Here is a 27,019-nt window from a genome sequence, read left to right as displayed (position 1 = left end):
TCTGGGTATATTAGTTGTGCAGTCTGATGGTCCAGTAGGTGGCGCTGCCCCGGCTCTGGGTATATTAGCTGTGCTGTCTGATGGTCCAGTAGGTGGCGCTGCCCCGGCTCTGGGTATATTAGTTGTGCAGTCTGATGGTCCAGTAGGTGGCGCTGCCCCGGCTCTGGGTATATTAGTTGTGCAGTCTGATGGTCCAGTAGGTGGCGCTGGCTCGGCTCTGGGTATATTACCTGTGCAGTCTGATGGTCCAGTAGGTGGCGCTGCCCTGGCTCTGGGTGTGTTACCTGTGCAGTCTGATGGTCCAGTAGGTGGCGCTGCCCCGGCTCTGGGTATATTACCTGTGCAGTCTGATGGTCCAGTAGGTGGCGCTGCCCCGGCTCTGGGTATATTAGCTGTGCAGTCTGATGGTCCAGTAGGTGGCGCTGCCCCGGCTCTGGGTGTGTTACCTGTGCAGTCTGATGGTCCAGTAGGTGGCGCTGCCCTGGCTCTGGGTATATTAGTTGTGCAGTCTGATGGTCCAGTAGGTGGTGCTGCCCCGGCTCTGGGTATATTAGTTGTGCAGTCTGATGGTCCAGTAGGTGGTGCTGCCCCGGCTCTGGGTATATTAGTTGTGCAGTCTGATGGTCCAGTAGGTGGCGCTGCCCCGGCTCTGGGTATATTAGCTGTGCTGTCTGGTGGTCCAGTAGGTGGCGCTGCCTCGGCTCTGGGTATATTAGTTGTGCAGTCTGATGGTCCAGTAGGTGGCGCTGCCCCGGCTCTGGGTATATTAGTTGTGCAGTCTGATGGTCCAGTAGGTGGCGCTGCCCCGGCTCTGGGTATATTAGTTGTGCAGTCTGATGGTCCAGTAGGTGGCGCTGCCCCGGCTCTGGGTATATTAGTTGTGCAGTCTGATGGTCCAGTAGGTGGCGCTGGCTCGGCTCTGGGTATATTAGTTGTGCGGTCTGATGGTCCAGTAGGTGGCGCTGCCTCGGCTCTGGGTATATTAGCTGTGCAGTCTGATGGTCCAGTAGGTGGCGCTGCCCCGGCTCTGGGTATATTAGTTGTGCAGTCTGATGGTCCAGTAGGTGGTGCTGCCCCGGCTCTGGGTATATTAGTTGTGCAGTCTGATGGTCCAGTAGGTGGCGCTGCCCCGGCTCTGGGTATATTAGTTGTGCAGTCTGATGGTCCAGTAGGTGGCGCTGCCCCGGCTCTGGGTATATTAGTTGTGCAGTCTGATGGTCCAGTAGGTGGCGCTGCCCCGGCTCTGGGTATATTACCTGTGCAGTCCGATGGTCCAGTAGGTGGCGCTGCCCCGGCTCTGGGTATATTAGTTGTGCAGTCTGATGGTCCAGTAGGTGGCGCTGCCCTGGCTCTGGGTATATTACCTGTGCAGTCTGATGGTCCAGTAGGTGGCGCTGCCCCGGCTCTGGGTATATTAGTTGTGCAGTCTGATGGTCCAGTAGGTGGCGCTGCCCCGGCTCTGGGTATATTAGTTGTGCAGTCTGATGGTCCAGTAGGTGGCGCTGCCCCAGCTCTGGGTATGTTACCTGTGCAGTCTGATGGTCCAGTAGGTGGCGCTGCCCCGGCTCTGGGTATATTACCTGTGCAGTCTGATGGTCCAGTAGGTGGCGCTGCCCCGGCTCTGGGTGTGTTACCTGTGCAGTCTGGTGGTCCAGTAGGTGGCGCTGCCCCGGCTCTGGGTATATTAGTTGTGCAGTCTGATGGTCCAGTAGGTGGCGCTGCCCTGGCTCTGGGTGTGTTACCTGTGCAGTCTGATGGTCCAGTAGGTGGCGCTGCCCCGGCTCTGGGTATATTACCTGTGCAGTCTGATGGTCCAGTAGGTGGCGCTGCCCCGGCTCTGGGTATATTAGTTGTGCAGTCTGATGGTCCAGTAGGTGGCGCTGCCTCGGCTCTGGGTATATTAGTTGTGCAGTCTGATGGTCCAGTAGGTGGCGCTGCCCCGGCTCTGGGTATATTAGTTGTGCAGTCGGTCCAGTAGGTGGCGCTGCCCCGGCTCTGGGTATATTAGTTGTGCAGTCTGATGGTCCAGTAGGTGGCGCTGCCCCGGCTCTGGGTATATTACCTGTGCAGTCTGATGGTCCAGTAGGTGGCGCTGCCTCGGCTCTGGGTATATTAGTTGTGCAGTCTGATGGTCCAGTAGGTGGCGCTGCCCCGGCTCTGGGTGTTTTACCTGTGCAGTCTGATGGTCCAGTAGGTGGCGCTGCCCCAGCTCTGGGTATATTAGTTGTGCAGTCTGATGGTCCAGTAGGTGGCGCTGCCCCGGCTCTGGGTATATTACCTGTGCAGTCTGATGGTCCAGTAGGTGGCGCTGCCCCGGCTCTGGGTATATTAGTTGTGCAGTCTGATGGTCCAGTAGGTGGCGCTGCCCCGGCTCTGGGTATATTAGCTGTGCTGTCTGATGGTCCAGTAGGTGGCGCTGGCTCGGCTCTGGGTATATTACCTGTGCAGTCTGATGGTCCAGTAGGTGGCGCTGCCTCGGCTCTGGGTATATTACCTGTGCAGTCTGATGGTCCAGTAGGTGGCGCTGCCCCAGCTCTGGGTATATTAGTTGTGCAGTCTGATGGTCCAGTAGGTGGCGCTGCCCCGGCTCTGGGTATATTAGTTGTGCAGTCTGATGGTCCAGTAGGTGGCGCTGGCTCGGCTCTGGGTATATTAGTTGTGCAGTCTGATGGTCCAGTAGGTGGCGCTGCCCTGGCTCTGGGTATATTAGCTGTGCAGTCTGATGGTCCAGTAGGTGGCGCTGCCCCGGCTCTGGGTGTGTTATCTGTACAGTCTGATGGTCCAGTAGGTGGCGCTGCCCCGGCTCTGGGTATATTACCTGTGCAGTCTGATGGTCCAGTAGGTGGCGCTGCCCCGGCTCTGGGTATATTAGTTGTGCAGTCTGATGGTCCAGTAGGTGGCGCTGCCTCGGCTCTGGGTATATTAGTTGTGCAGTCTGATGGTCCAGTAAGTGGCGCTGCCCCGGCTCTGGGTGTGTTACCTGTGCAGTCTGATGGTCCAGTAGGTGGCGCTGCCCCGGCTCTGTGTATCTTACCTGTGCAGTCTGATGGTCCAGTAGGTGGCGCTGCCCCGGCTCTGGGTATATTAGTTGTGCAGTCTGATGGTCCAGTAGGTGGCGCTGCCCCGGCTCTGGGTATATTAGTTGTGCAGTCTGATGGTCCAGTAGGTGGCGCTGGCTCGGCTCTGGGTATATTAGTTGTGCAGTCTGATGGTCCAGTAGGTGGCGCTGCCCTGGCTCTGGGTATATTAGTTGTGCAGTCTGATGGTCCAGTAGGTGGCGCTGGCTCGGCTCTGGGTATATTAGTTGTGCAGTCTGATGGTCCAGTAGGTGGCGCTGCCCCGGCTCTGGGTATATTAGTTGTGCAGTCTGATGGTCCAGTAGGTGGCGCTGCCCCGGCTCTGGGTATATTAGTTGTGCAGTCTGATGGTCCAGTAGGTGGCGCTGCCCCGGCTCTGGGTATATTAGCTGTGCAGTCTGATGGTCCAGTAGGTGGCGCTGCCCCGGCTCTGGGTATATTAGCTGTGCAGTCTGATGGTCCAGTAGGTGGCGCTGCCCCGGCTCTGGGTATATTACCTGTGCAGTCTGATGGTCCAGTAGGTGGCGCTGCCCCGGCTCTGGGTATATTAGTTGTGCAGTCTGATGGTCCAGTAGGTGGCGCTGCCCCGGCTCTGGGTATATTAGTTGTGCAGTCTGATGGTCCAGTAGGTGGCGCTGCCCCGGCTCTGGGTATATTAGTTGTGCAGTCTGATGGTCCAGTAGGTGGCGCTGCCCCGGCTCTGGGTATATTAGCTGTGCAGTCTGATGGTCCAGTAGGTGGCGCTGCCCTGGCTCTGGGTGTGTTACCTGTGCAGTCTGGTGGTCCAGTAGGTGGCGCTGCCCTGGCTCTGGGTATATTAGCTGTGCAGTCTGATGGTCCAGTAGGTGGCGCTGCCCTGGCTCTGGGTATTTTAGCTGTGCAGTCTGATGGTCCAGTAGGTGGCGCTGCCCCGGCTCTGGGTATATTAGTTGTGCAGTCTGATGGTCCAGTAGGTGGCGCTGGCTCGGCTCTGGGTATATTAGTTGTGCAGTCGGTCCAGTAGGTGGCGCTGCCCCGGCTCTGGGTATATTAGTTGTGCAGTCTGATGGTCCAGTAGGTGGCGCTGCCCCGGCTCTGGGTATATTAGTTGTGCAGTCTGATGGTCCAGTAGGTGGCGCTGCCCCGGCTCTGGGTATATTAGCTGTGCAATCGGTCCAGTAGGTGGCACTGCCCTGGCTCTGGGTATATTAGCTGTGCAGTCTGATGGTCCAGTAGGTGGCGCTGCCCCGGCTCTGGGTATATTAGCTGTGCAGTCTGGTGGTCCAGTAGGTGGCGCTGCCCCGGCTCTGGGTATATTACCTGTGCAGTCTGGTGGTCCAGTAGGTGGCGCTGCCCCGGCTCTGGGTATATTAGCTGTGCAGTCGGTCCAGTAGGTGGCGCTGCCCCGGCTCTGGGTATATTAGTTGTGCAGTCGGTCCAGTAGGTGGCGCTGCCCCGGCTCTGGGTATATTAGTTGTGCAGTCTGATGGTCCAGTAGGTGGCGCTGCCCCGGCTCTGGGTATATTAGTTGTGCAGTCTGATGGTCCAGTAGGTGGCGCTGCCCCGGCTCTGGGTATATTAGTTGTGCAGTCTGATGGTCCAGTAGGTGGCGCTGCCCCGGCTCTGGGTATATTAGTTGTGCAGTCTGATGGTCCAGTAGGTGGCGCTGCCCCGGCTCTGGGTATATTAGTTGTGCAGTCTGATGGTCCAGTAGGTGGCGCTGCCCCGGCTCTGGGTATATTAGCTGTGCTGTCTGATAGTCCAGTAGGTGGCGCTGCCCCGGCTCTGGGTATATTAGTTGTGCAGTCTGATGGTCCAGTAGGTGGCGCTGCCCCGGCTCTGGGTATATTAGTTGTGCAGTCTGATGGTCCAGTAGGTGGCGCTGCCCCGGCTCTGGGTATATTAGTTGTGCAGTCTGATGGTCCAGTAGGTGGCGCTGCCCCGGCTCTGGGTATATTAGTTGTGCAGTCTGATGGTCCAGTAGGTGGTGCTGCCCCGGCTCTGGGTATATTAGTTGTGCAGTCTGATGGTCCAGTAGGTGGCGCTGCCCCGGCTCTGGGTATATTAGTTGTGCAGTCTGATGGTCCAGTAGGTGGTGCTGCCCCGGCTCTGGGTATATTAGTTGTGCAGTCTGATGGTCCAGTAGGTGGCGCTGCCCCGGCTCTGGGTATATTAGTTGTGCAGTCGGTCCAGTAAGTGGCGCTGCCCCGGCTCTGGGTATATTAGCTGTGCAGTCTGATGGTCCAGTAGGTGGCGCTGCCCCGGCTCTGGGTATATTAGCTGTGCAGTCTGATGGTCCAGTAGGTGGTGCTGCCCCGGCTCTGGGTATATTAGTTGTGCAGTCGGTCCAGTAGGTGGCGCTGCCCCAGCTCTGGGTATATTAGCTGTGCAGTCTGATGGTCCAGTAGGTGGCGCTGCCTCGGCTCTGGGTATATTAGTTGTGCAGTCTGATGGTCCAGTAGGTGGCGCTGCCCCGGCTCTGGGTATATTAGTTGTGCAGTCTGATGGTCCAGTAGGTGGCGCTGCCCCGGCTCTGGGTATATTAGTTGTGCAGTCGGTCCAGTAGGTGGCGCTGCCCCGGCTCTGGGTGTGTTACCTGTGCAGTCTGATGGTCCAGTAGGTGGCGCTGCCCCGGCTCTGGGTATATTAGTTGTGCAGTCTGATGGTCCAGTAGGTGGCGCTGCCCCGGCTCTGGGTATATTAGCTGTGCAGTCTGATGGTCCAGTAGGTGGTGCTGCCCCGGCTCTGGGTATATTAGCTGTGCAGTGTGGTGGTCCAGTAGGTGGCGCTGCCCCAGCTCTGGGTATATTAGTTGTGCAGTCTGATGGTCCAGTAGGTGGCGCTGCCCCGGCTCTGGGTATATTAGTTGTGCAGTCGGTCCAGTAGGTGGCGCTGCCTCGGCTCTGGGTATATTAGCTGTGCAGTCTGATGGTCCAGTAGGTGGCGCTGCCCCGGCTCTGGGTATATTAGTTGTGCAGTCGGTCCAGTAGGTGGCGCTGCCCCGGCTCTGGGTATATTAGTTGTGCAGTCGGTCCAGTAGGTGGCGCTGCCCCGGCTCTGGGTGTGTTACCTGTGCAGTGTGGTGGTCCAGTAGGTGGCGCTGCCCCGGCTCTGGGTATATTAGTTGTGCAGTCTGATGGTCCAGTAGGTGGCGCTGCCCCAGCTCTGGGTATATTAGTTGTGCAGTCTGATGGTCCAGTAGGTGGCGCTGCCCCGGCTCTGGGTATATTAGCTGTGCAATCGGTCCAGTAGGTGGCACTGCCCTGGCTCTGGGTATATTAGCTGAGCAGTCTGGTGGTCCAGTAGGTGGCGCTGCCCCGGCTCTGGGTATTTTAGCTGTGCAGTCGGTCCAGTAGGTGGCGCTGGCTCGGCTCTGGGTATATTAGTTGTGCAGTCTGATGGTCCAGTAGGTGGCGCTGCCCCGGCTCTGGGTATATTAGTTGTGCAGTCGGTCCAGTAGGTGGCGCTGCCCCAGCTCTGGGTATATTAGTTGTGCAGTCTGATGGTCCAGTAGGTGGCGCTGCCCCGGCTCTGGGTATATTAGTTGTGCAGTCTGATGGTCCAGTAGGTGGCGCTGCCCCGGCTCTGGGTATATTAGTTGTGCAGTCTGATGGTCCAGTAGGTGGCGCTGCCCCGGCTCTGGGTATATTAGCTGTGCAGTCGGTCCAGTAGGTGGCGCTCGCTCGGCTCTGGGTATATTACCTGTGCAGTCTGATGGTCCAGTAGGTGGCGCTGCCCCGGCTCTGGGTATCTTACCTGTGCAGTCTGATGGTCCAGTAGGTGGCGCTGCCCCGGCTCTGTGTATATTAGTTGTGCAGTCGGTCCAGTAAGTGGCGCTGCCCCGGCTCTGGGTATATTAGCTGTGCAGTCGGTCCAGTAGGTGGCGCTGCCCCGGCTCTGGGTATATTAGTTGTGCAGTCTGATGGTCCAGTAGGTGGCGCTGCCCCAGCTCTGGGTATATTAGTTGTGCAGTCTGATGGTCCAGTAGGTGGCGCTGCCCCGGCTCTGGGTATATTACCTGTGCAGTCTGATGGTCCAGTAGGTGGCGCTGCCCCAGCTCTGGGTATGTTACCTGTGCAGTCTGATGGTCCAGTAGGTGGCGCTGCCCCGGCTCTGGGTATATTAGTTGTGCAGTCGGTCCAGTAGGTGGTGCTGCCCCGGCTCTGGGTATATTAGTTGTGCAGTCTGATGGTCCAGTAGGTGGCGCTGCCCCGGCTCTGGGTGTGTTACCTGTGCAGTCTGATGGTCCAGTAGGTGGCGCTGCCCCGGCTCTGGGTGTGTTATCTGTGCAGTCTGATGGTCCAGTAGGTGGCGCTGCCCCGGCTCTGGGTGTATTAGTTGTGCAGTCTGATGGTCCAGTAGGTGGCGCTGGCTCGGCTCTGGGTATATTAGTTGTGCAGTCTGATGGTCCAGTAGGTGGCGCTGCCCCGGCTCTGGGTATATTAGTTGTGCAGTCGGTCCAGTAGGTGGCACTGCCCCAGCTCTGGGTATATTAGTTGTGCAGTCTGATGGTCCAGTAGGTGGCGCTGCCCCGGCTCTGGGTGTGTTACCTGTGCAGTCTGATGGTCCAGTAGGTGGCGCTGGCTCGGCTCTGGGTATCTTACCTGTGCAGTCTGATGGTCCAGTAGGTGGCGCTGCCCCGGCTCTGGGTATATTAGTTGTGCAGTCTGATGGTCCAGTAGGTGGCGCTGCCCCGGCTCTGGGTATCTTACCTGTGCAGTCTGATGGTCCAGTAGGTGGCGCTGCCCCGGCTCTGGGTATATTAGCTGTGCAGTCTGATGGTCCAGTAGGTGGCGCTGCCCCGGCTCTGGGTATATTAGTTGTGCAGTCTGATGGTCCAGTAGGTGGCGCTGCCCCGGCTCTGGGTATATTAGTTGTGCAGTCTGATGGTCCAGTAGGTGGCGCTGCCCCGGCTCTGGGTATATTAGTTGTGCAGTCTGATGGTCCAGTAGGTGGCGCTGCCCCGGCTCTGGGTATATTAGTTGTGCAGTCTGATGGTCCAGTAGGTGGCGCTGCCCCGGCTCTGGGTATATTAGCTGTGCAGTCTGGTGGTCCAGTAGGTGGCGCTGCCCCGGCTCTGGGTGTGTTACCTGTGCAGTCTGATGGTCCAGTAGGTGGCGCTGGCTCGGCTCTGGGTATATTAGCTGTGCAGTCGGTCCAGTAGGTGGCGCTGGCTCGGCTCTGGGTATATTAGCTGTGCAGTCTGATGGTCCAGTAGGTGGCGCTGCCCCAGCTCTGGGTATGTTACCTGTGCAGTCTGATGGTCCAGTAGGTGGCGCTGCCCCAGCTCTGGGTATATTAGTTGTGCAGTCTGATGGTCCAGTAGGTGGCGCTGCCCCGGCTCTGGGTGTGTTACCTGTGCAGTCTGATGGTCCAGTAGGTGGCGCTGGCTCGGCTCTGGGTATCTTACCTGTGCAGTCTGATGGTCCAGTAGGTGGCGCTGCCCCGGCTCTGGGTATATTAGTTGTGCAGTCTGATGGTCCAGTAGGTGGCGCTGCCCCGGCTCTGGGTATCTTACCTGTGCAGTCTGATGGTCCAGTAGGTGGCGCTGCCCTGGCTCTGGGTGTGTTACCTGTGCAGTCTGATGGTCCAGTAGGTGGCGCTGCCCCGGCTCTGGGTATATTAGTTGTGCAGTCTGATGGTCCAGTAGGTGGCGCTGCCCCGGCTCTGGGTATATTAGTTGTGCAGTCTGATGGTCCAGTAGGTGGCGCTGCCCCGGCTCTGGGTATATTAGTTGTGCAGTCTGATGGTCCAGTAGGTGGCGCTGGCTCGGCTCTGGGTATATTAGTTGTGCAGTCTGATGGTCCAGTAGGTGGCGCTGCCCCGGCTCTGGGTATATTAGTTGTGCAGTCTGATGGTCCAGTAGGTGGCGCTGGCTCGGCTCTGGGTATATTAGTTGTGCAGTCTGATGGTCCAGTAGGTGGCGCTGCCCCGGCTCTGGGTATATTAGTTGTGCAGTCTGATGGTCCAGTAGGTGGCGCTGGCTCGGCTCTGGGTATATTAGTTGTGCAGTCTGATGGTCCAGTAGGTGGCGCTGCCCCGGCTCTGGGTATATTAGTTGTGCAGTCTGATGGTCCAGTAGGTGGCGCTGCCCCGTCTCTGGGTATATTAGTTGTGCAGTCTGATGGTCCAGTAGGTGGCGCTGGCTCGGCTCTGGGTATATTAGCTGTGCTGTCTGGTGGTCCAGTAGGTGGCGCTGCCCCGGCTCTGGGTATATTAGTTGTGCAGTCTGATGGTCCAGTAGGTGGCGCTGGCTCGGCTCTGGGTATATTAGCTGTGCTGTCTGATAGTCCAGCTGCCTTGGCTCACATGAAGGAGAATACGTTTCTAACTACTCCATTGTAGTATCTGACATCCTTTATGTGCACTGATACACTGTGTCTGCTGCTGCTGACGCATTTACCGCACCACTACACTGTAGCAAACCTTCGGCTGTGATAAGTATTAGGTCAGGACTGGTTTCCCACATTTGGATCACTGTCTGACACTTTTGTGACTTTGTGTTGCAGGATGATCCTGAAGGAGAGTGGTCTGTCGCGGTACCTGCACTCTGCCGTGCTGATCAGCGGCGCCATGCTTGTATTTGGTGGTAACACACATAACGACACATCTCTGAGCAACGGCGCCAAGTGCTTCTCTGCAGACTTCCTGGCTTATGACATCGGTGAGTGACTGCCAAGTGTCCAGAGACATAGAGGAGGACTCTAGTGTTACCTCCAGCTAGACAACGCTTAGTCCATGCCTGCACTTCTACCAATTACACTCATTCCTTTAATACGCCATTAAGCCAGCTTGGATTATTAGGGAATCACAGAAAGGCGTAAGAAAGTTCACGTACGAAATCAGTGACGCAAAATTATCAGATGCCAGATTAGAGGAAATTTACAAAACAACTAAGTGTATCGTGACGCACATCCACTGCCGACGACGCACATCCACTGCCGACGACGCACATCCACTGCCGACGACGCACATCCACTGCCGACGACGCACATCCACTGCCGACGTCGCACATCCACTGCCGACGACGCACATCCACTGCCGACGACGCACATATACTGCCGACGACATACATATACTGCCGACGACGCACATCCACTGCCGACGTCGCACATATACTGCCGACGACGCACATCCACTGCCGACGACGCACATCCACTGCCGACGACGCACATCCACTGCCGACGACATACATATACTGCCGACGACGCACATCCACTGCCGACGACGCACATCCACTGCCGACGACGCACATATACTGCCGACGACATACATATACTGCCGACGACGCACATCCACTGCCGACGTCGCACATATACTGCCGACGACGCACATCCACTGCCGACGACGCACATCCACTGCCGACGACGCACATCCACTGCCGACGACGCACATCCACTGCCGACGACATACATATACTGCCGACGACGCACATCCACTACTGCCGACGACGCACATCCACTGCCGACGACATACATATACTGCCGACGACGCACATCCACTGCCGACGACGCACATCCACTGCCGACGACGCACATCCACTGCCGACGACGCACATATACTGCCGACGACGCACATCCACTGCCGACGACGCACATCCACTGCCGACGACGCACATCCACTGCCGACGACGCACATCCACTGCCGACGACGCACATCCACTGCCGACGACATACATATACTGCCGACGACGCACATCCACTGCCGACGACGCACATCCACTGCCGACGACATACATATACTGCCGACGACGCACATCCACTGCCGACGACGCACATCCACTGCCGACGACATACATATACTGCCGACGACGCACATCCACTGCCGACGACGCACATCCACTGCCGACGACGCACATCCACTGCCGACGACGCACATATACTGCCGACGGCGCACATCCACTGCCGACGACGCACATCTACTGTTGACAACTATGTATTATGTATAAGTAATAGGCTCTGTAGCTTTAAGAGATTGTGCGCTCGGCCTGTTGTAATAATGATGCACCAAGAATATTCCGGAGAACTTGTGATAAATGGTGCCTGGACAAATCTCCATATAGTAATAACAGTAAGAAGTAACTGCTAGTATACAGGGTGTCCGGAAAGTGCGTACACAGAATGACAGGGCGGCAGACTTTGGCCGGTATATGAAGCGTCCTTTTATTAATGAACATGTGGCCGGTGATGCACGGTTGTGGTGCCGCAGGTAGGCCGAGATGTCGGTTGCCTATCCCTGGCTGTGCCATGTGACAGGAGAAACGAAGATCTTTTCTTGTGGGGACAGGTCAAGTCCATTGTGTACACAACGCCTGTGCCAACCTGCGAAGAGCTCGTGAACCGCATCCAGGCTGCGTACGTCATGGTGAGGGCCATGCTAGGAGTCTGAACGGGCGCGTCAGTCCATCTCCCGGCCTTGCGCTGTTTGCATCGAGGGAGGCGGCAGCACTTCCAGCAATTCTTGTAATAAGTAACAGTGATGAAGCGCATTTCCCATTAAAGCGCTTTCTCTTCTTCGTTTCTCCTGTCACATGGCACAGCGAGGGAGAGGCAACCGACATCTCGGCCTACCTGCGGCGCCACAACCTCAGCCTACCTGTGGCGCCACAACCGCGCATCACCGGCCACATGTTCATCAATGAAAAACGCTTCATATACCGGCTAAAGTCCATCCTTTTAATTTGTGTACTTACTTTCCAGACACTCAGTATATAGGTCAGGTTCTATGCTCTAGTCACTTCTAGAGCTGCTGCTACTACAATTATGTCTATTTCCCGTTAGATCTGTAGGTCCAGGTCCTGACGTGTCACTGCTGCCCCCTGCTGGATTATTGTCTGCACAATCCTGCAATCATAAATAGCTGGAGATGTAATGTTTATAGAAGTTAGAAAAATCCAGCATCCACGTAGATAAAAAAGTATTTCTTTATTGTATCAAATTAAAAAAACATATTTCACCAGGTCAGAGGTGCTCCCTACCCCAAACGCTAGAGAAAATGATGACGTCGGCTGACGCGTTTCAGCACATGCGTGCCTTATTCATAGCCAACGTCATCATTTATGTTTTTTTAATTTGATACAATAAAGAAATACTTTTTTATCGACGTGGATGCTGGATTTTTCTAACTTCTGCATGCTACACCTTGAGCCGACGAGGATTCGTATCCCGGGCACCCGACCATATTACCTGACCGTGTGAATTCAGCATATAAATGCGTTTGGATGTGTATGCTATATTGGGCTCATATTGAATACTGTGTGTATTTGCAACTTTCAAAGCATTTATATCGAGGATATTATAATGGGACTCATGAATTCCAAGTTGCATTAAGATATGGCCTGAAGGATTCGTTTGTTTGGGCTGTGTTTTCCCTTTTCCCCAACTTTCCTATCTAATCATGTAATGTTTATACCTATCTGATCTGACATGTTATATGGGAGCGTGTGACTGCAGCTCTGGATGTGACACGTTATATGGGAGCGTGTGACTGCAGCTTTGGATGTGACTGGAGTATATCACGCAATGTCATTCAGGATGAGCCTTCAGAATGGGCCGGTTATTTTCCCGCCACTGTCCATGAGGCAATTAGCTCTTAATTGTCAGCTTTTTGCCGCCTCCACATCTCCCATAATTCCTCCTTACAATGGCGGGGGAGGGGTGGGGTAATAGATGCTCCTGAACAATAAGTTGTTTGATTCGCATCTTTGTGCCGTTTTTTGTTGTTGTTGTTGTCGATACTAAATTGCCTGTTACTTTCATGGCACTGTCGCACTTAAACTCCGGCAAAGAGAAAGCGTAATGCTATTTTTTTTCTGTGGCTTTAAGGTTCCGGACTATTGTGCCGCTTCATTTTCTCCCTTTATTTGGAGCTTTTCTGCGGCTCCGATCGGACGCTGTAATAACGGTGTTCAGCGAGCACTCCGGCGCTTTTAAAGGGAATCTTGATTAACTGGGAATGGCGAGAAGAGCGTCCTGCGCCGCCGCTGTATGGCTGGTTCTGGAGCGTCCACAGCAATCAGAGCGAAGCGGCTAATTCTCCTCTGGTAAAAGCCTCATTCATCCGCACCTTCTGCCGAATGAATCAAATCAATTGCAAATACTTAGATAATGGAGCCATTAACTCCGCCGGAGCGCCCACGCTACCGCCGGCCCCTCCCTCATTTTACAAGCGCTACTTTCATGCTTTGGCACAAAGCAAGACGCATTGTTATGTTCACAGATGAAACCACTTACCTCCGCGCCATTGTGTCTGGGAAAGTAGGTCTTATTTACCCGCGGATTATTACATGGGACTGAGTCTGTTTACGGCTAAATCTACGACCGCCACTACTAAGAAGCAAAATCAGGCGGTTTTTGTTGGATTTAATAAGTCCTTGTCACTTCCTGTGCAAAGCAGAGCAACAAGTCCATTAGATTTCAGCAAATAATAAAAAACCTGCAACAAAATAACTTAAGAAACATAAAGTTGGAAATGTACATGGACATTCTACAGATGTCCACCAGGGGGCACCACATACAGTAGTACAGTACAGTACAGTAATACAGTACAGCCTAGTGGTGCACGCAGGGGAGGCTATGCCGTATATCACTGATCCTACAACTCCCAGCATCCTCTGACACCTGCAGACCACTGTACTAGAAGTCACAATGAGACCAGATTTATAGGCAGAAGAGTAAGTGGATTCAATGCGTCAAGTCTACAAATCTGTGGACACTGTTCACACTGCTCATCCACTGCAGAATCCTACTGTCAGTCTTAGGTTTCTGCTGCAGCTGTGGAAGTAAAATACAGGCCTGACGCACAATATAGAATATAGAAATCCGACAGGTGTGTCAGTCCTGTGCCTGATGGGAGTTTATGGCAGTAGTTCTATGTCCTGGGCTCTGGATAACGCTGGATACTGAGGCGTGGAGACTTCTGCAATAGCTAAGTAAGGAACATTTAGTGCGCCACAGTCTATGAGTCCAGCACAAATGTAATTACCAGTCTGGTCTGTACGTGATATACAGGTAGAGTTGTGATCTCATTGTCCTCGCTGCCCCTTTAAGAACAATGCTCCAGTCTTAACATTGGGCGGACGCGATGCCGGAGTGTGAGTAACCCTGAAAGTGACCGTATTATATGCGGTGGAATGCGGCCAGGAGGAACAACACCACAACAGATGTCGCTCTTGGGCCGACAGGTGCCGTCTGCCAGGGAGAGTTCTCATCTGAAGCTTGTGATTGATGCACAAGGTGAAAATGAAATCCAGGTCACAGCCCCAGGTGATCGCCAAGAACGCCACGCGTACGGCGGTGGAGGGCACAGCCAAGGTAGAGAATACGGAGTAACCTTGTAACTACTTCACTAAGCTACAGGAGTGTGGTACTCCAGTCACATCCAGAGCTGCACTGATAATTCAGCTGTCTGTCAGTAGAGATTGGCTGTACTGCATCGTGGGAGGTGTAGATTAGTCTAGTGCCTGGTGTAAAGACAGAGTATTTGCAGCTCTGGATGTGACTGGAGCTCCAGAACTTGTAGCAAGATGTGTTATTCTGTACATGTAAGGTCATTGCCAACTACATCAATGACTCCATTCTGTAAGTAGTAACGCCGCCCCCTCCCCATATTGGGCTGCAATTGATCCCCCCCCCCCCCCCCAGTCTCTCTATCATCGATGGGTTAATTGCTGTGGCAGACCAGATGCTCCTGAATGGAGACGGCTGCGCTGATCAATGGGGAGCTCTGGTTTCACTGGACACTCCAGTCAATGAAATAGATAAACTAACTAGTTACTGCCCCCTCCCCATCTCCAGGAGGCGCTATTACCCTCCCTCCACCACCAGGAATACAGTCCATGGATACATGAATATAGAGCACTCGATCAGGAGACTGGGACTTGCGAAGACAATAACAAATTCCTAATTAAAGGAGTTTCTTTCTTTTATCTGCTTCTTGGAAAGTTGGGTGACAACCAATATAGCCACGGCACGCCTGACCGCAGCATCACCAAACTGTCCCAAACTCTTGAATGGAAAATGTATCTTATCTGATAGTTGTTAGTAAGCACCCCTCCCCTGCACCTCTCTGTCATGGCCGCCCATTACTCCCCGCTGCAGGCGATCTATCTCTGGCATTTAATATTCACGGGGCGAATGCGGTGCTCAGATTCATCCCGCTGATTGTCAGGTGCAGAGCCATCTGTTATACTAAATTACCTGCACTGGTGAGTTACTCCCATGGATGGCGCCAGCTGGGGCAAAAACAGAGGCCCCTATTTTGTTGTCATAGAACTGCGGCCCCCACGCCATGCACAGTGTCAGTGTATCCTGTGTGATGTCACATCTGGCAATGTCACCTACATGTAAGAGTGGAGAGAAAATGGGGGAGGCCAGGAGAGCAGTATTAGCTCCCCAAGACAGTAGACATAGGCAGTGTGAAGTCATATCTCATAGGATACACTGAAGGTGCTGCACACAGTGCACCCACATCATATAGACAGGTAGTGTAGCGTTACATCTCATAGGATACACTGGAGATTTTGCATACAGTGCACCAACATCATACAGACAGGTAGCGTGAAGTTACATCTCATAGGATACACTGGAGATTCTGCATACAGTGCACCCACATCATACAGGTAGTGTAGAGTTACATCTCATAGGATACACTGGAGATTCTGCACACAGTGCACCCACATCATATAGACAGGTAGTGTAGAGTTACATCTCATAGGATACACTGGAGATTCTGCATACAGTGCACCCACATCATATAGACAGGTAGTGTAGCGTTACATTTCATAGGATACACTGGAGATTCTGCATACAGTGCACCCACATCATACAGACAGGTAGCGTGAAGTTACATCTCATAGGATACACTGGAGATTCTGCATACAGTGTACCCACATCATATAGACAGGTAGTGTAGAGTTACATCTCATAGGATACACTGGAGATTCTGCATACAGTGCACCCACATCATACAGACAGGTAGTGTGAAGTTACATCTCATAGGATACACTGGAGATTCTGCACACAGTGCACCCACATCATATAGACAGGCAGTGTAGAGTTACATCTCATAGGATACACTGGAGATTCTGCACACAGATAGCATAGACGGTCCTGTCTAGTACATAGTTTATATCATCACTTGTACTATTGATGTATGACCAGTTGATAATCTAGAACAGTGATGGCGAACCTTTTAGAGACCGAGTGCCCAAACTGCAACCCAAAACCCACAAAATTTTCGCGGAGTGCCAACACGACAATATAGACTTAATACTATGCGGATCCACAATTGCGGACAGTTACTGACCAAAAATTACAGTCATGTGGGGCTTTACAGAGCTTTCAATAATACAAACAACGTTGTACTGAAATGTAAAGGTCTCGGCATTTGGGACTTTGAACAATTAATTTTCACTATTTACATCGCACAGGATCTGTTTTATAGTTACCGTGTAATATTCTTACATCCTGTACTAATATCACGTCTGCTATAAAACAGATACTGTGTGATATAAATAGTGAGGGGACCCCAGACAGTATTATATGCTCTGCAGTGGGCCCACCACACAATATTATATTCTCCACAGTACCACAGTAGCCCCCCAGTGTTATATGCTCCGCAGTAGGTGTCCCCCCCCACAGGATTATATGCTCCACAGTGGCATCCACACACAGTATTGTGTGCTTATAAATAGCCCCCCCCCCCAGTATTATATGCTCTTTAGTACACCCCCCAGTATTATAAGCCACCCCAGTATTATAAGCCCCCCCAGTATTATACACTCCCCCCAGTATTATAAGCCCCCTCAGTATTATACACTCCCCCCAGTATTATAAGCCCCCTCAGTATTATACACTCCCCCCTGTATTATACACTCCCCCCAGTATTATACACCCCACCCAGTATTATAAGCCCCCCCAGTATTATACACTCCCCCCCAGTATCACACACCCCACCAAGTATTATAAGCGCTCCCCCCAACATCATATACACAGTGAGCCACTCTCATACTCACCCCTGAAGAGCCGCCGGCATCCACCTTCTTGTCACTGGCGGCGCTGATGACGTCATCGCGCCCGCGTCGGGGCAGAGGTCAAACTCTGCAGCCAGTGTAGGCCGCGGTCGCGCGATCCGCGGCCTACCCTGACAGCTTTCAGCTGTATGTGCATTTGCACATACAACTGAAGGCAGTGATCGCTCATCAACGGGGAATCCTGTACCGGATTCCCTGTTGGTGAGCGATCCGGGCGACCGCACGCGTGCCATAGGTTCGCCGTCACTGATCTAGAACATGTGACGATCCGGCAGCGATTAGGTCATGTTACTTCTGGATTACCATCATGTTACACTTGTCTATTATACGTGTGTAGTACAGGGAATCCCTGTGAGTGTATCAGCGGTGGCAGCGGACTGTGGGGGAGGAGGATACCGCCACAGCGTAGTACAATGTGTCTGATTAGAGGCCGCGCCGCTCTGAACTTTCACCACTTGTTAATATTAATAGAGTTTTAATGAAGATAAAAGCGATATTTATAGGAGATTCTGATGAATAAAAGACGCTGATATCAAAGTGGCGAGAACCGCGAGGTAAACGCCACCGTCGCCCGCCCCTACTGCCGCCCGCCACTGAATAATGGACTTTGATGAGAGATAATTACATCTTCAAAGCCTAGAACTCCGCTGATGTCCAGGGGGTCACGGGGCAGGGGCGACCGTCCGCCAAGTTCTGGGCGCTGTGACCTGTGTCTGGTCTGTACACACCTGTCAGCACACTTGGGATAACGGCACCTAAACATCAGGCAAATAGTGGGCCAAAGTCATGTGACCTGACCGACACCATGCAGAATGTGGACGTAATTCACACTGATGAGATCGGTGCCAGAATATCCTCTATGTATATATGATCAGTCCCTGTTACACCTGGTCTTATACTCCAGTCACATTCAGAGCTGCAGCCACTGGTAACATGTCCTCTGCTCCAGTCACATCCATAGCTGCATCCACTGGTATCATGTCCTCTGCTCCAGTCACATTCAGAGCTGCAGTCACTGGTATCATGTCCTCTCCTCCAGTCACATCCATAGTTGCAGCCACTGGTAGCATGTCCTCTGCTCCAGTCACATATAGAGCTGCAGTCACTGGTATCATGTCCTCTGCTCCAGTCACATATAGAGCTGCAGTCACTGGTATCATGTCCTCTGCTCCAGTCACATATAGAGCTGCAGTCACTGGTATCATGTCCTCTGCTCCAGTCACATCCATAGCTGCAGTCACTGGTATCATGTCCTCTGCTCCAGTCACATATAGAGCTGCAGTCACTGGTATCATGTCCTCTGCTCCAGTCACATCCATAGCTGCAGTCACTGGTATCATGTCCTCTGCTCCAGTCACATATAGAGCTGCAGTCACTGGTATCATGTCCTCTCCTACAGTCACATCCATAGTTGCAGCCACTGGTAGCATGTCCTCTGCTCCAGTCACATATAGAGCTGCAGTCACTGGTATCATGTCCTCTGCTCCAGTCACATTCAGAGCTGCAGTCACTGGTATCATGTCCTCTGCTCCAGTCACATCCATAGCTGCAGTCACTGGTATCATGTCCTCTGCTCCAGTCACATATAGAGCTGCAGTCACTGGTATCATGTCCTCTGCTCCAGTCACATCCATAGCTGCAGTCACTGGTATCATGTCCTCTGCTCCAGTCACATCCATAGCTGCAGTCACTGGTATCATGTCCTCTCCTCCAGTCACATCCATAGTTGCAGCCACTGGTAGCATGTCCTCTGCTCCAGTCACATATAGAGCTGCAGTCACTGGTATCATGTCCTCTGCTCCAGTCACATTCAGAGCTGCAGTCACTGGTATCATGTCCTCTGCTCCAGTCACATATAGAGCTGCAGTCACTGGTATCATGTCCTCTGCTCCAGTCACATTCAGAGCTGCAGTCACTGGTATCATGTCCTCTGCTCCAGTCACATTCAGAGCTGCAGTCACTGGTATCATGTCCTCTGCTCCAGTCACATATAGAGCTGCAGTCACTGGTATCATGTCCTCTGCTCCAGTCACATCCATAGCTGCAGCCACTGGTAACATGTCCTCTGCTCCAGTCACATTCAGAGCTGCAGTCACTGGTATCATGTCCTCTGCTCCAGTCACATCCATAGCTGCAGCCACTGGTAACATGTCCTCTGCTCCAGTCACATATAGAGCTGCAGTCACTGGTATCATGTCCTCTGCTCCAGTCACATCCATAGCTGCAGTCACTGGTATCATGTCCTCTGCTCCAGTCACATCCATAGCTGCAGTCACTGGTATCATGTCCTCTGCTCCAGTCACATCCATAGCTGCAGTCACTGGTATCATGTCCTCTGCTCCAGTCACATATAGAGCTGCAGTCACTGGTATCATGTCCTCTCCTCCAGTCACATCCATAGTTGCAGCCACTGGTAGCATGTCCTCTGCTCCAGTCACATATAGAGCTGCTGTCACTGGTATCATGTCCTCTGCTCCAGTCACATTCAGAGCTGCAGTCACTGGTATCATGTCCTCTGCTCCAGTCACATTCAGAGCTGCAGTCACTGGTATCATGTCCTCTGCTCCAGTCACATATAGAGCTGCAGTCACTGGTATCATGTCCTCTGCTCCAGTCACATCCATAGCTGCAGCCACTGGTAACATGTCCTCTGCTCCAGTCACATTCAGAGCTGCAGTCACTGGTATCATGTCCTCTGCTCCAGTCACATCCATAGCTGCAGCCACTGGTAACATGTCCTCTGCTCCAGTCACATTCAGAGCTGCAGTCACTGGTATCATGTCCTCTGCTCCAGTCACATCCATAGCTGCAGCCACTGGTAACATGTCCTCTGCTCCAGTCACATTCAGAGCTGCAGTCACTGGTATCATGTCCTCTGCTCCAGTCACATCCATAGCTGCAGCCACTGGTATCATGTCCTCTGCTCCAGTCACATTCAGAGCTGCAGTCACTGGTATCATGTCCTCTGCTCCAGTCACATCCATAGCTGCAGTCACTGGTATCATGTCCTCTGCTCCAGTCACATCCATAGCTGCAGCCACTGGTAACATGTCCTCTGCTCCAGTCACATTCAGAGCTGCAGTCACTGGTATCATGTCCTCTGCTCCAGTCACATATAGAGCTGCAGTCACTGGTATCATGTCCTCTGCTCCAGTCACATCCATAGCTGCAGCCACTGGTATCATGTCCTCTGCTCCAGTCACATCCATAGCTGCAGCCACTGGTAACATGTCCTCTGCTCCAGTCACATTCAGAGCTGCAGTCACTGGTATCATGTCCTCTGCTCCAGTCACATATAGAGCTGCAGTCACTGGTATCATGTCCTCTGCTCCAGTCACATCCATAGCTGCAGCCACTGGTATCATGTCCTCTGCTCCAGTCACATTCAGAGCTGCAGTCACTGGTATCATGTCCTCTGCTCCAGTCACATATAGAGCTGCAGCCACTGGTATCATGTTCTCTGCTCCAGTCACATCCATAGCTGCAGTCACTGGTATCATGTCCTCTGCTCCAGTCACATCCAGAGCTGCAATCTCTTTCTTACTGTTTATACCTGGTCTTCTTACTCCAGTCACATACAAAGCTGTAGTCTCTTTCTTGCTATTATACCTGGTCTTCTACTCCAGTCACATACAAAGCTGTAGTCTCTTTCTTGCTATTATACCTGGTCTTCTTACTCCAGTCACATACAAAGCTGTAGTCTCTTTCTTGCTATTATACCTGGTCTTCTACTCCAGTCACATACAAAGCTGTAGTCTCTTTCTTGCTATTATACCTGGTCTTCTTACTCCAGTCACATACAAAGCTGTAGTCTCTTTCTTGCTATTATACCTGGTCTTCTTACTCCAGTCACATACAAAGCTGTAGTCTCTTTCTTGCTATTATACCTGGTCTTCTTACTCCAGTCACATACAAAGCTGTAGTCTCTTTCTTGCTATTATACCTGGTCTTCTTACTCCAGTCACATACAAAGCTGTAGTCTCTTTCTTGCTATTATACCTGGTCTTCTACTCCAGTCACATACAAAGCTGTAGTCTCTTTCTTGCTATTATACCTGGTCTTCTTACTCCAGTCACATACAAAGCTGTAGTCTCTTTCTTGCTATTATACCTGGTCTTCTTACTCCAGTCACATACAAAGCTGTAGTCTCTTTCTTGCTATTATACCTGGTCTTCTACTCCAGTCACATACAAAGCTGTAGTCTCTTTCTTGCTATTATACCTGGTCTTCTACTCCAGTCACATACAAAGCTGTAGTCTCTTTCTTGCTATTATACCTGGTCTTCTTACTCCAGTTGCCAGACATTTTTCCCGACACCCCGTATTTCCCGGACACCCCGTATTTCCCGGACACCCCGTATTCCTGGACACCCCGTATTCCTGGACACCCCGTATTTCCCGGACACCCCGTATTTCCCGGACACCCCGTATTTCCCGGACACCCCGTATTCCTGGACACCCCGTATTCCTGGACACCCCGTATTTCCCGGACACCCCGTATTTCCCGGACACCCCGTATTCCTGGACACCCCGTATTTCCCGGACACCCCGTATTCCTGGACACCCCGTATTTCCCGGACACCCCGTATTCCTGGACACCCCGTATTCCTGGACACCCCGTATTCTCGGACACCCCGTATTTCCTGGACACCCCGTATTTCCCGGACACCCCGTATTTCCTGGACACCCCGTATTCCTGGACACCCCGTATTTCCTGGACACCCCGTATTTCCTGGACACCCCGTATTTCCTGGACACCCCGTATTTCCCGGACACCCCGTATTCCTGGACACCCCGTATTTCCCGGACACCCCGTATTCCCGGACACCCCGTATTCCTGGACACCCCGTATTCCTGGACACCCCGTATTCCTGGACACCCCGTATTTCCCGGACACCCCGTATTCCCCGGACACCCCGTATTCCCCGGACACCCCGTATTTCCTGGACACCCCGTATTCTCGGACACCCCGTATTTCCTGGACACCCCGTATTTCCCGGACACCCCGTATTCTCGGACACCCCGTATTCCTGGACACCCCGTATTCCTGGACACCCCGTATTTCCTGGACACCCCGTATTTCCTGGACACCCCGTATTTCCCGGACACCCCGTATTCCTGGACACCCCGTATTTCCCGGACACCCGTATTCCTGGACACCCCGTATTCCTGGACACCCCGTATTCTCGGACACCCCGTATTTCCTGGACACCCCGTATTTCCCGGACACCCCGTATTCTCGGACACCCCGTATTTCCTGGACACCCCGTATTTCCCGGACACCCCGTATTCTCGGACACCCCGTATTTCCTGGACACCCCGTATTTCCCGGACACCCCGTATTCCTGGACACCCCGTATTTCCTGGACACCCCGTATTTCCCGGACACCCCGTATTCCCCGGACACCCCGTATTTCCCGGACACCCCGTATTCCTGGACACCCCGTATTCCTGGACACCCCGTATTCCCCGGACACCCCGTATTCCCCGGACACCCCGTATTTCCCGGACACCCCGTATTCCTGGACACCCCGTATTTCCCGGACACCCCGTATTCCTGGACACCCCGTATTCCCCGGACACCCCGTATTCCTGGACACCCCGTATTTCCCGGACACCCCGTATTTCCCGGACACCCCTCTTTGCCTGAGCGGTGCTGTTAGGGGGCTGAGGAGAAAGCGCGGGAACCGTGTGGAGGATTCCAGTCAGATCAGACGAGTTTGAATTCCTCTTCAAAGCTGTGAGCGCGGCGCTGATTGGTGCTCGGACTAGTCAGTCTTTGCCCATCGTTGTCGAGCACCAATCAGCGCCGCGCTCTTCTGTGTGTGACAGCAGGGGGCGTGGCCTGGCCGTTCTCCTCAGCGCTCCGTCTTCCCCTTTGGCGCCTTCCTGTGGCGGCGCCGCTGACTGAGAGAAGATGGCGGGAAGGTAAGAAGGCCTCCGGTACCGCAGGAGATCTCACGGCTGGGTTCACACTTGGATACGTTTTAGATGGCTGTGGCGGGGAGTCTGCGGCTTCTCAGCTCTGTGGAGAAAAACTGCAACAAATCCCTGAAATTCATAAGAGGCCGAAAAACGCAGGAAAAAACCTCAACATTTATTAAAAATATTTCACAAGTCACTTATAAAGCTGCTGTTTGTAAGCTGAACAGCGACTGTGACTGGAGCCAACTGTACATGTATACTAGGACTGAGAGTGCAGCTCTGGATGTGACTGGAGCCTATGTTATACATGTATACTAGGACTGAGAGTGCAGCTCTGGATGTGACTGGAGCCTATGTTATACATGTATACTAGGACTGAGATTGCAGCTCTGGATGTGACTGGAGCCTATGTTATACATGTATACTAGGACTGAGAGTGCAGCTCTGGATGTGACTGGAGCCTATGTTATACATGTATACTAGGACTGAGATTGCAGCTCTGGATGTGACTGGAGCCTATGTTATACATGTATACTAGGACTGAGAGTGCAGCTCTGGATGTGACTGGAGCCTATGTTATACATGTATACTAGGACTGAGAGTGCAGCTCTGGATGTGACTGGAGCCTATGTTATACATGTATACTAGGACTGAGAGTGCAGCTCTGGATGTGACTGGAGCCTATGTTATACATGTATGCTAGGACTGAGATTGCAGCTCTGGGTGTGACTGGAGCCAACATATATACTAGGACTGAGAGTGCAGCTCTGGGTGTGACTGGAGCCAACATATATACTAGGACTGAGAGTGCAGCTCTGGATGTGACTGGAGCCAACTTGTATGATAGGACTGAGATTGCAGCTCTGGATGTGACTGGAGCCTATGTTATACATATATACTAGGACTGAGAGTGCAGCTCTGGATGTGACTGGAGCCTATGTTATACATGTATACTAGGACTGAGAGTGCAGCTCTGGATGTGACTGGAGCCTATGTTATACATGTATACTAGGACTGAGAGTGCAGCTCTGGATGTGACTGGAGCCTATGTTATACATGTATACTAGGACTGAGAGTGCAGCTCTGGATGTGACTGGAGCAGGCGTTATACATGTATACTAGGACTGAGATTGCAGCTCTGGATGTGACTGGAGCCAACTTGTATGATAGGACTGAGAGTGCAGCTCTGGATGTGACTGGAGCAGGCGTTATACATGTATACTAGGACTGAGAGTGCAGCTCTGGATGTGACTGGAGCCTATGTTATACATGTATACTAGGATTGAGAGTGCAGCTCTGGATGTGACTGGAGCCTATGTTATACATGTATACTAGGACTGAGATTGCAGCTCTGGATGTGACTGGAGCTTATGTTATACATGTATACTAGGACTGAGATTGCAGCTCTGGATGTGACTGGAGCCTATGTTATACATGTATACTAGGACTGAGATTGCAGCTCTGGATGTGACTGGAGCCAACTGTACATGTATACTAGGACTGAGATTGCAGCTCTGGATGTGACTGGAGCATACATCACAATGTTCTACAAAAATCACAACTTGGATATCTCTTGGAAACGTCTGACTTTTGGGTAGTTTTATTCCTCGGACTTGGATTCTCGCTTCTTTTGGGATGTCCTTGGTACTAGTGACCCTCTACCTGCGCCCCGCCCCTCCTCTACTCCTCTGGGCAGACGAAATCTATTTCCAGTGAACTTTCCCTTCTGTCAGTTTGACAAATAACACTGAGCTGATAAGAAATGATTTCATCTCCCGTCTGTCCTGCGTCTTATCTGCAGAGCGCCCGTTTAATAACGGATTTATGGCGTCGCCGCTCCCCCTCCCCCCTTACCGATCATTTTGTACATTGTAAGGTCTCTAAGATATTGTGCAAACTTTACTCCATAAACACATTACACACATGATAGGCGCTGCTAGTCAGGAGCCTGGGAAAGCTGAATGGCAGTCCCAGCAGCAGGAATATTGAATCCTTTTTTTCTTAGTTTTCTTTCTGAGTCTGGGAAAGTTGGGTTATTTTCCTGCTTTTTTTTTTTTTTTTTTTTTTTTTTAATGTTTTACAGCAGTACACCCCTTTCTGGTTTTGTAATGTAGAAAGTTTGTTGCTCAAACACTTGGGAAGTGCAGTGATAGCGTCAGCCATGTTGGTTGTACCCAGGGTGTAGCTATTGGGGTGTGGAGGTCGTCATTTCTACCGGACTCGGGAGCCTCAAGGAGACATAAGAAAGTGCCGCTATTATAGATGTCACCTGGCCAGTGGGGGTCGGATGCAGATTGCATTGGGCACAGGAGCTGCAAGTTACATATCTGGTTGTCACCCAGGTTTCCCAAAAACAAAGAGCAATAGCGTAGAGGAGGTGGAAGCACTGACCTGTCCTTTAGGACCAGCTTCATGTCCCTATTCCTAACTTGTCACTTAACTAGTCATGTTAGTCATTCAGAAACATGGAAAAGCTGGGTGAATACTCACGTATTTGCATAATGGCAGCCATATTAAAGAGGCCGACTTGTCACTGAAAACTTTTTGAATTTATGGTATAAACAATGTGATTTTGCATTTCTGCAGCTTAAGAGCTGGAAAAAAATACACAAATGCTAACAGGCTACAGACGTGTGTGTGTGTGTGTGTGTGTGTGTGTGTGTGTGTGTGTGTGTGTATATATGTATATATGTATGTATGTGTATATATATATATATATATATATATATATATATTATTAGTGTATTCAATATTAACAAGAAAGCACGTTGTCAAAAGACAGAAGCACCAATTGTAAAATGGTATAAATGTATTCATTAATGATATCAATAAAATGATGCAAATAATAAGAAGAACAAACAAGGAAAGGGGGGGGGGGCAATGTTACCTCATATGGAGGAATAGAAACATGACTATAATACAGGTGGTGATACAATGTATCTATATACTAACAAGTATCGCTAGAAGCACCTCAGTGACATCATGTGGACAACATAGAGTGACCTCCTAATAATACAATCAGGTGGATACATAAACCATACAAGGTGCAATATCATAATAAAACACCACTAGTCTGTCCTTAGGAGTATAACCTGAGTCTCGCCATACGAGAACGCACACCGACACGCGTTTCGCCACACTGGCTCCGTCAGGGGGTCACTTAAGAGCTGAAATGGTCCCAGAATTCCCTGCTTGTTCAGTGTCTGGTGACTTTCATTCTGGGACGTGTAGTCTTTACAGCAGTCATCTGATGGATGAAAGCCAACTCTGCCAGCAGAAGTGTGAATGCAGCTCTAGTTGTAACCAGAGTAGCATAATCTATAATAACTGGTAATAGTTGTCATTTAGGAGTTCTGTTACAGTCCACACAGGGTGATGCTCGGTAATACTATCTGTGATTATTAACATTCATCCTTTTTATTTCTTCATCAGCTTGTGATGAGTGGAAAGTTCTGCAGAAGCCGAATCTGCACCGTGACGTCAACCGGTTTGGCCACTCGGCTGTAGTCAGTAATGGGTAAGATGTCATGTTGCATCTTCTTATACCGGTGTGTTCACACAAAGTTTTTTGCTGGTGTATTTATTCAGAGCAAAAAAAAAAATAGTGTCAGGACCCATTTGCAGGCGGAGTTCTCCTTACAGAGGCTTTTTTTTTATCTGCCTCCTATTCATTTCAATCGCTTTACAAGCCTGAACATAAGTCCTGACGCTTCTATTTCCCTCTAGCTGAAAAAATCAACTAGAGGAAAAAATCTGCCTGACTCCTGAATAAATGAATGTGAGAACTGGGAGGCGGATTACACCATAAAAATCCACCCGCAAAAAAACTCTGTATGAATGTCATTATATGAATGTAACAGTAAAGAATCTTTCCCTGTCAGTCATGTAGATCCGTGATTTAATAGTGGTGTATATGACACAGCCGGTGTATTGTGCCGTATCCAATCCTTTCCTGAGTGTATCTAGAGCTACCTATAGTTTACTCCACTCAGGGGGAGTTCACCCTG

General features: G+C 51.7%; 1 protein-coding gene across 1 annotated transcript in view; it reads left to right on the top strand.

Moving 5' to 3' along the window:
- Positions 1-9,565: 9,565 nt before the first annotated feature.
- The window catches only part of LOC142186809 (attractin-like protein 1), a gene marked incomplete at its 5' end in the record, with an annotated part of 174,907 nt that continues 157,453 nt past the window's right edge, over positions 9,566-27,019 (top strand). The window contains 2 exons of the mRNA XM_075261373.1: positions 9,566-9,720; positions 26,445-26,529. Of these exons, the coding sequence (XP_075117474.1) occupies positions 9,566-9,720; positions 26,445-26,529 (240 nt within the window). The remainder of the gene's footprint in view (positions 9,721-26,444; positions 26,530-27,019) is intronic.

The sequence above is a fragment of the Leptodactylus fuscus genome, unplaced genomic scaffold (assembly GCF_031893055.1).
Source record: "Leptodactylus fuscus isolate aLepFus1 unplaced genomic scaffold, aLepFus1.hap2 HAP2_SCAFFOLD_120, whole genome shotgun sequence".
In the NCBI taxonomy this organism is placed as follows: domain Eukaryota; kingdom Metazoa; phylum Chordata; class Amphibia; order Anura; family Leptodactylidae; genus Leptodactylus; species Leptodactylus fuscus.
This window is presented reverse-complemented; position numbering and strand designations above follow the sequence as displayed.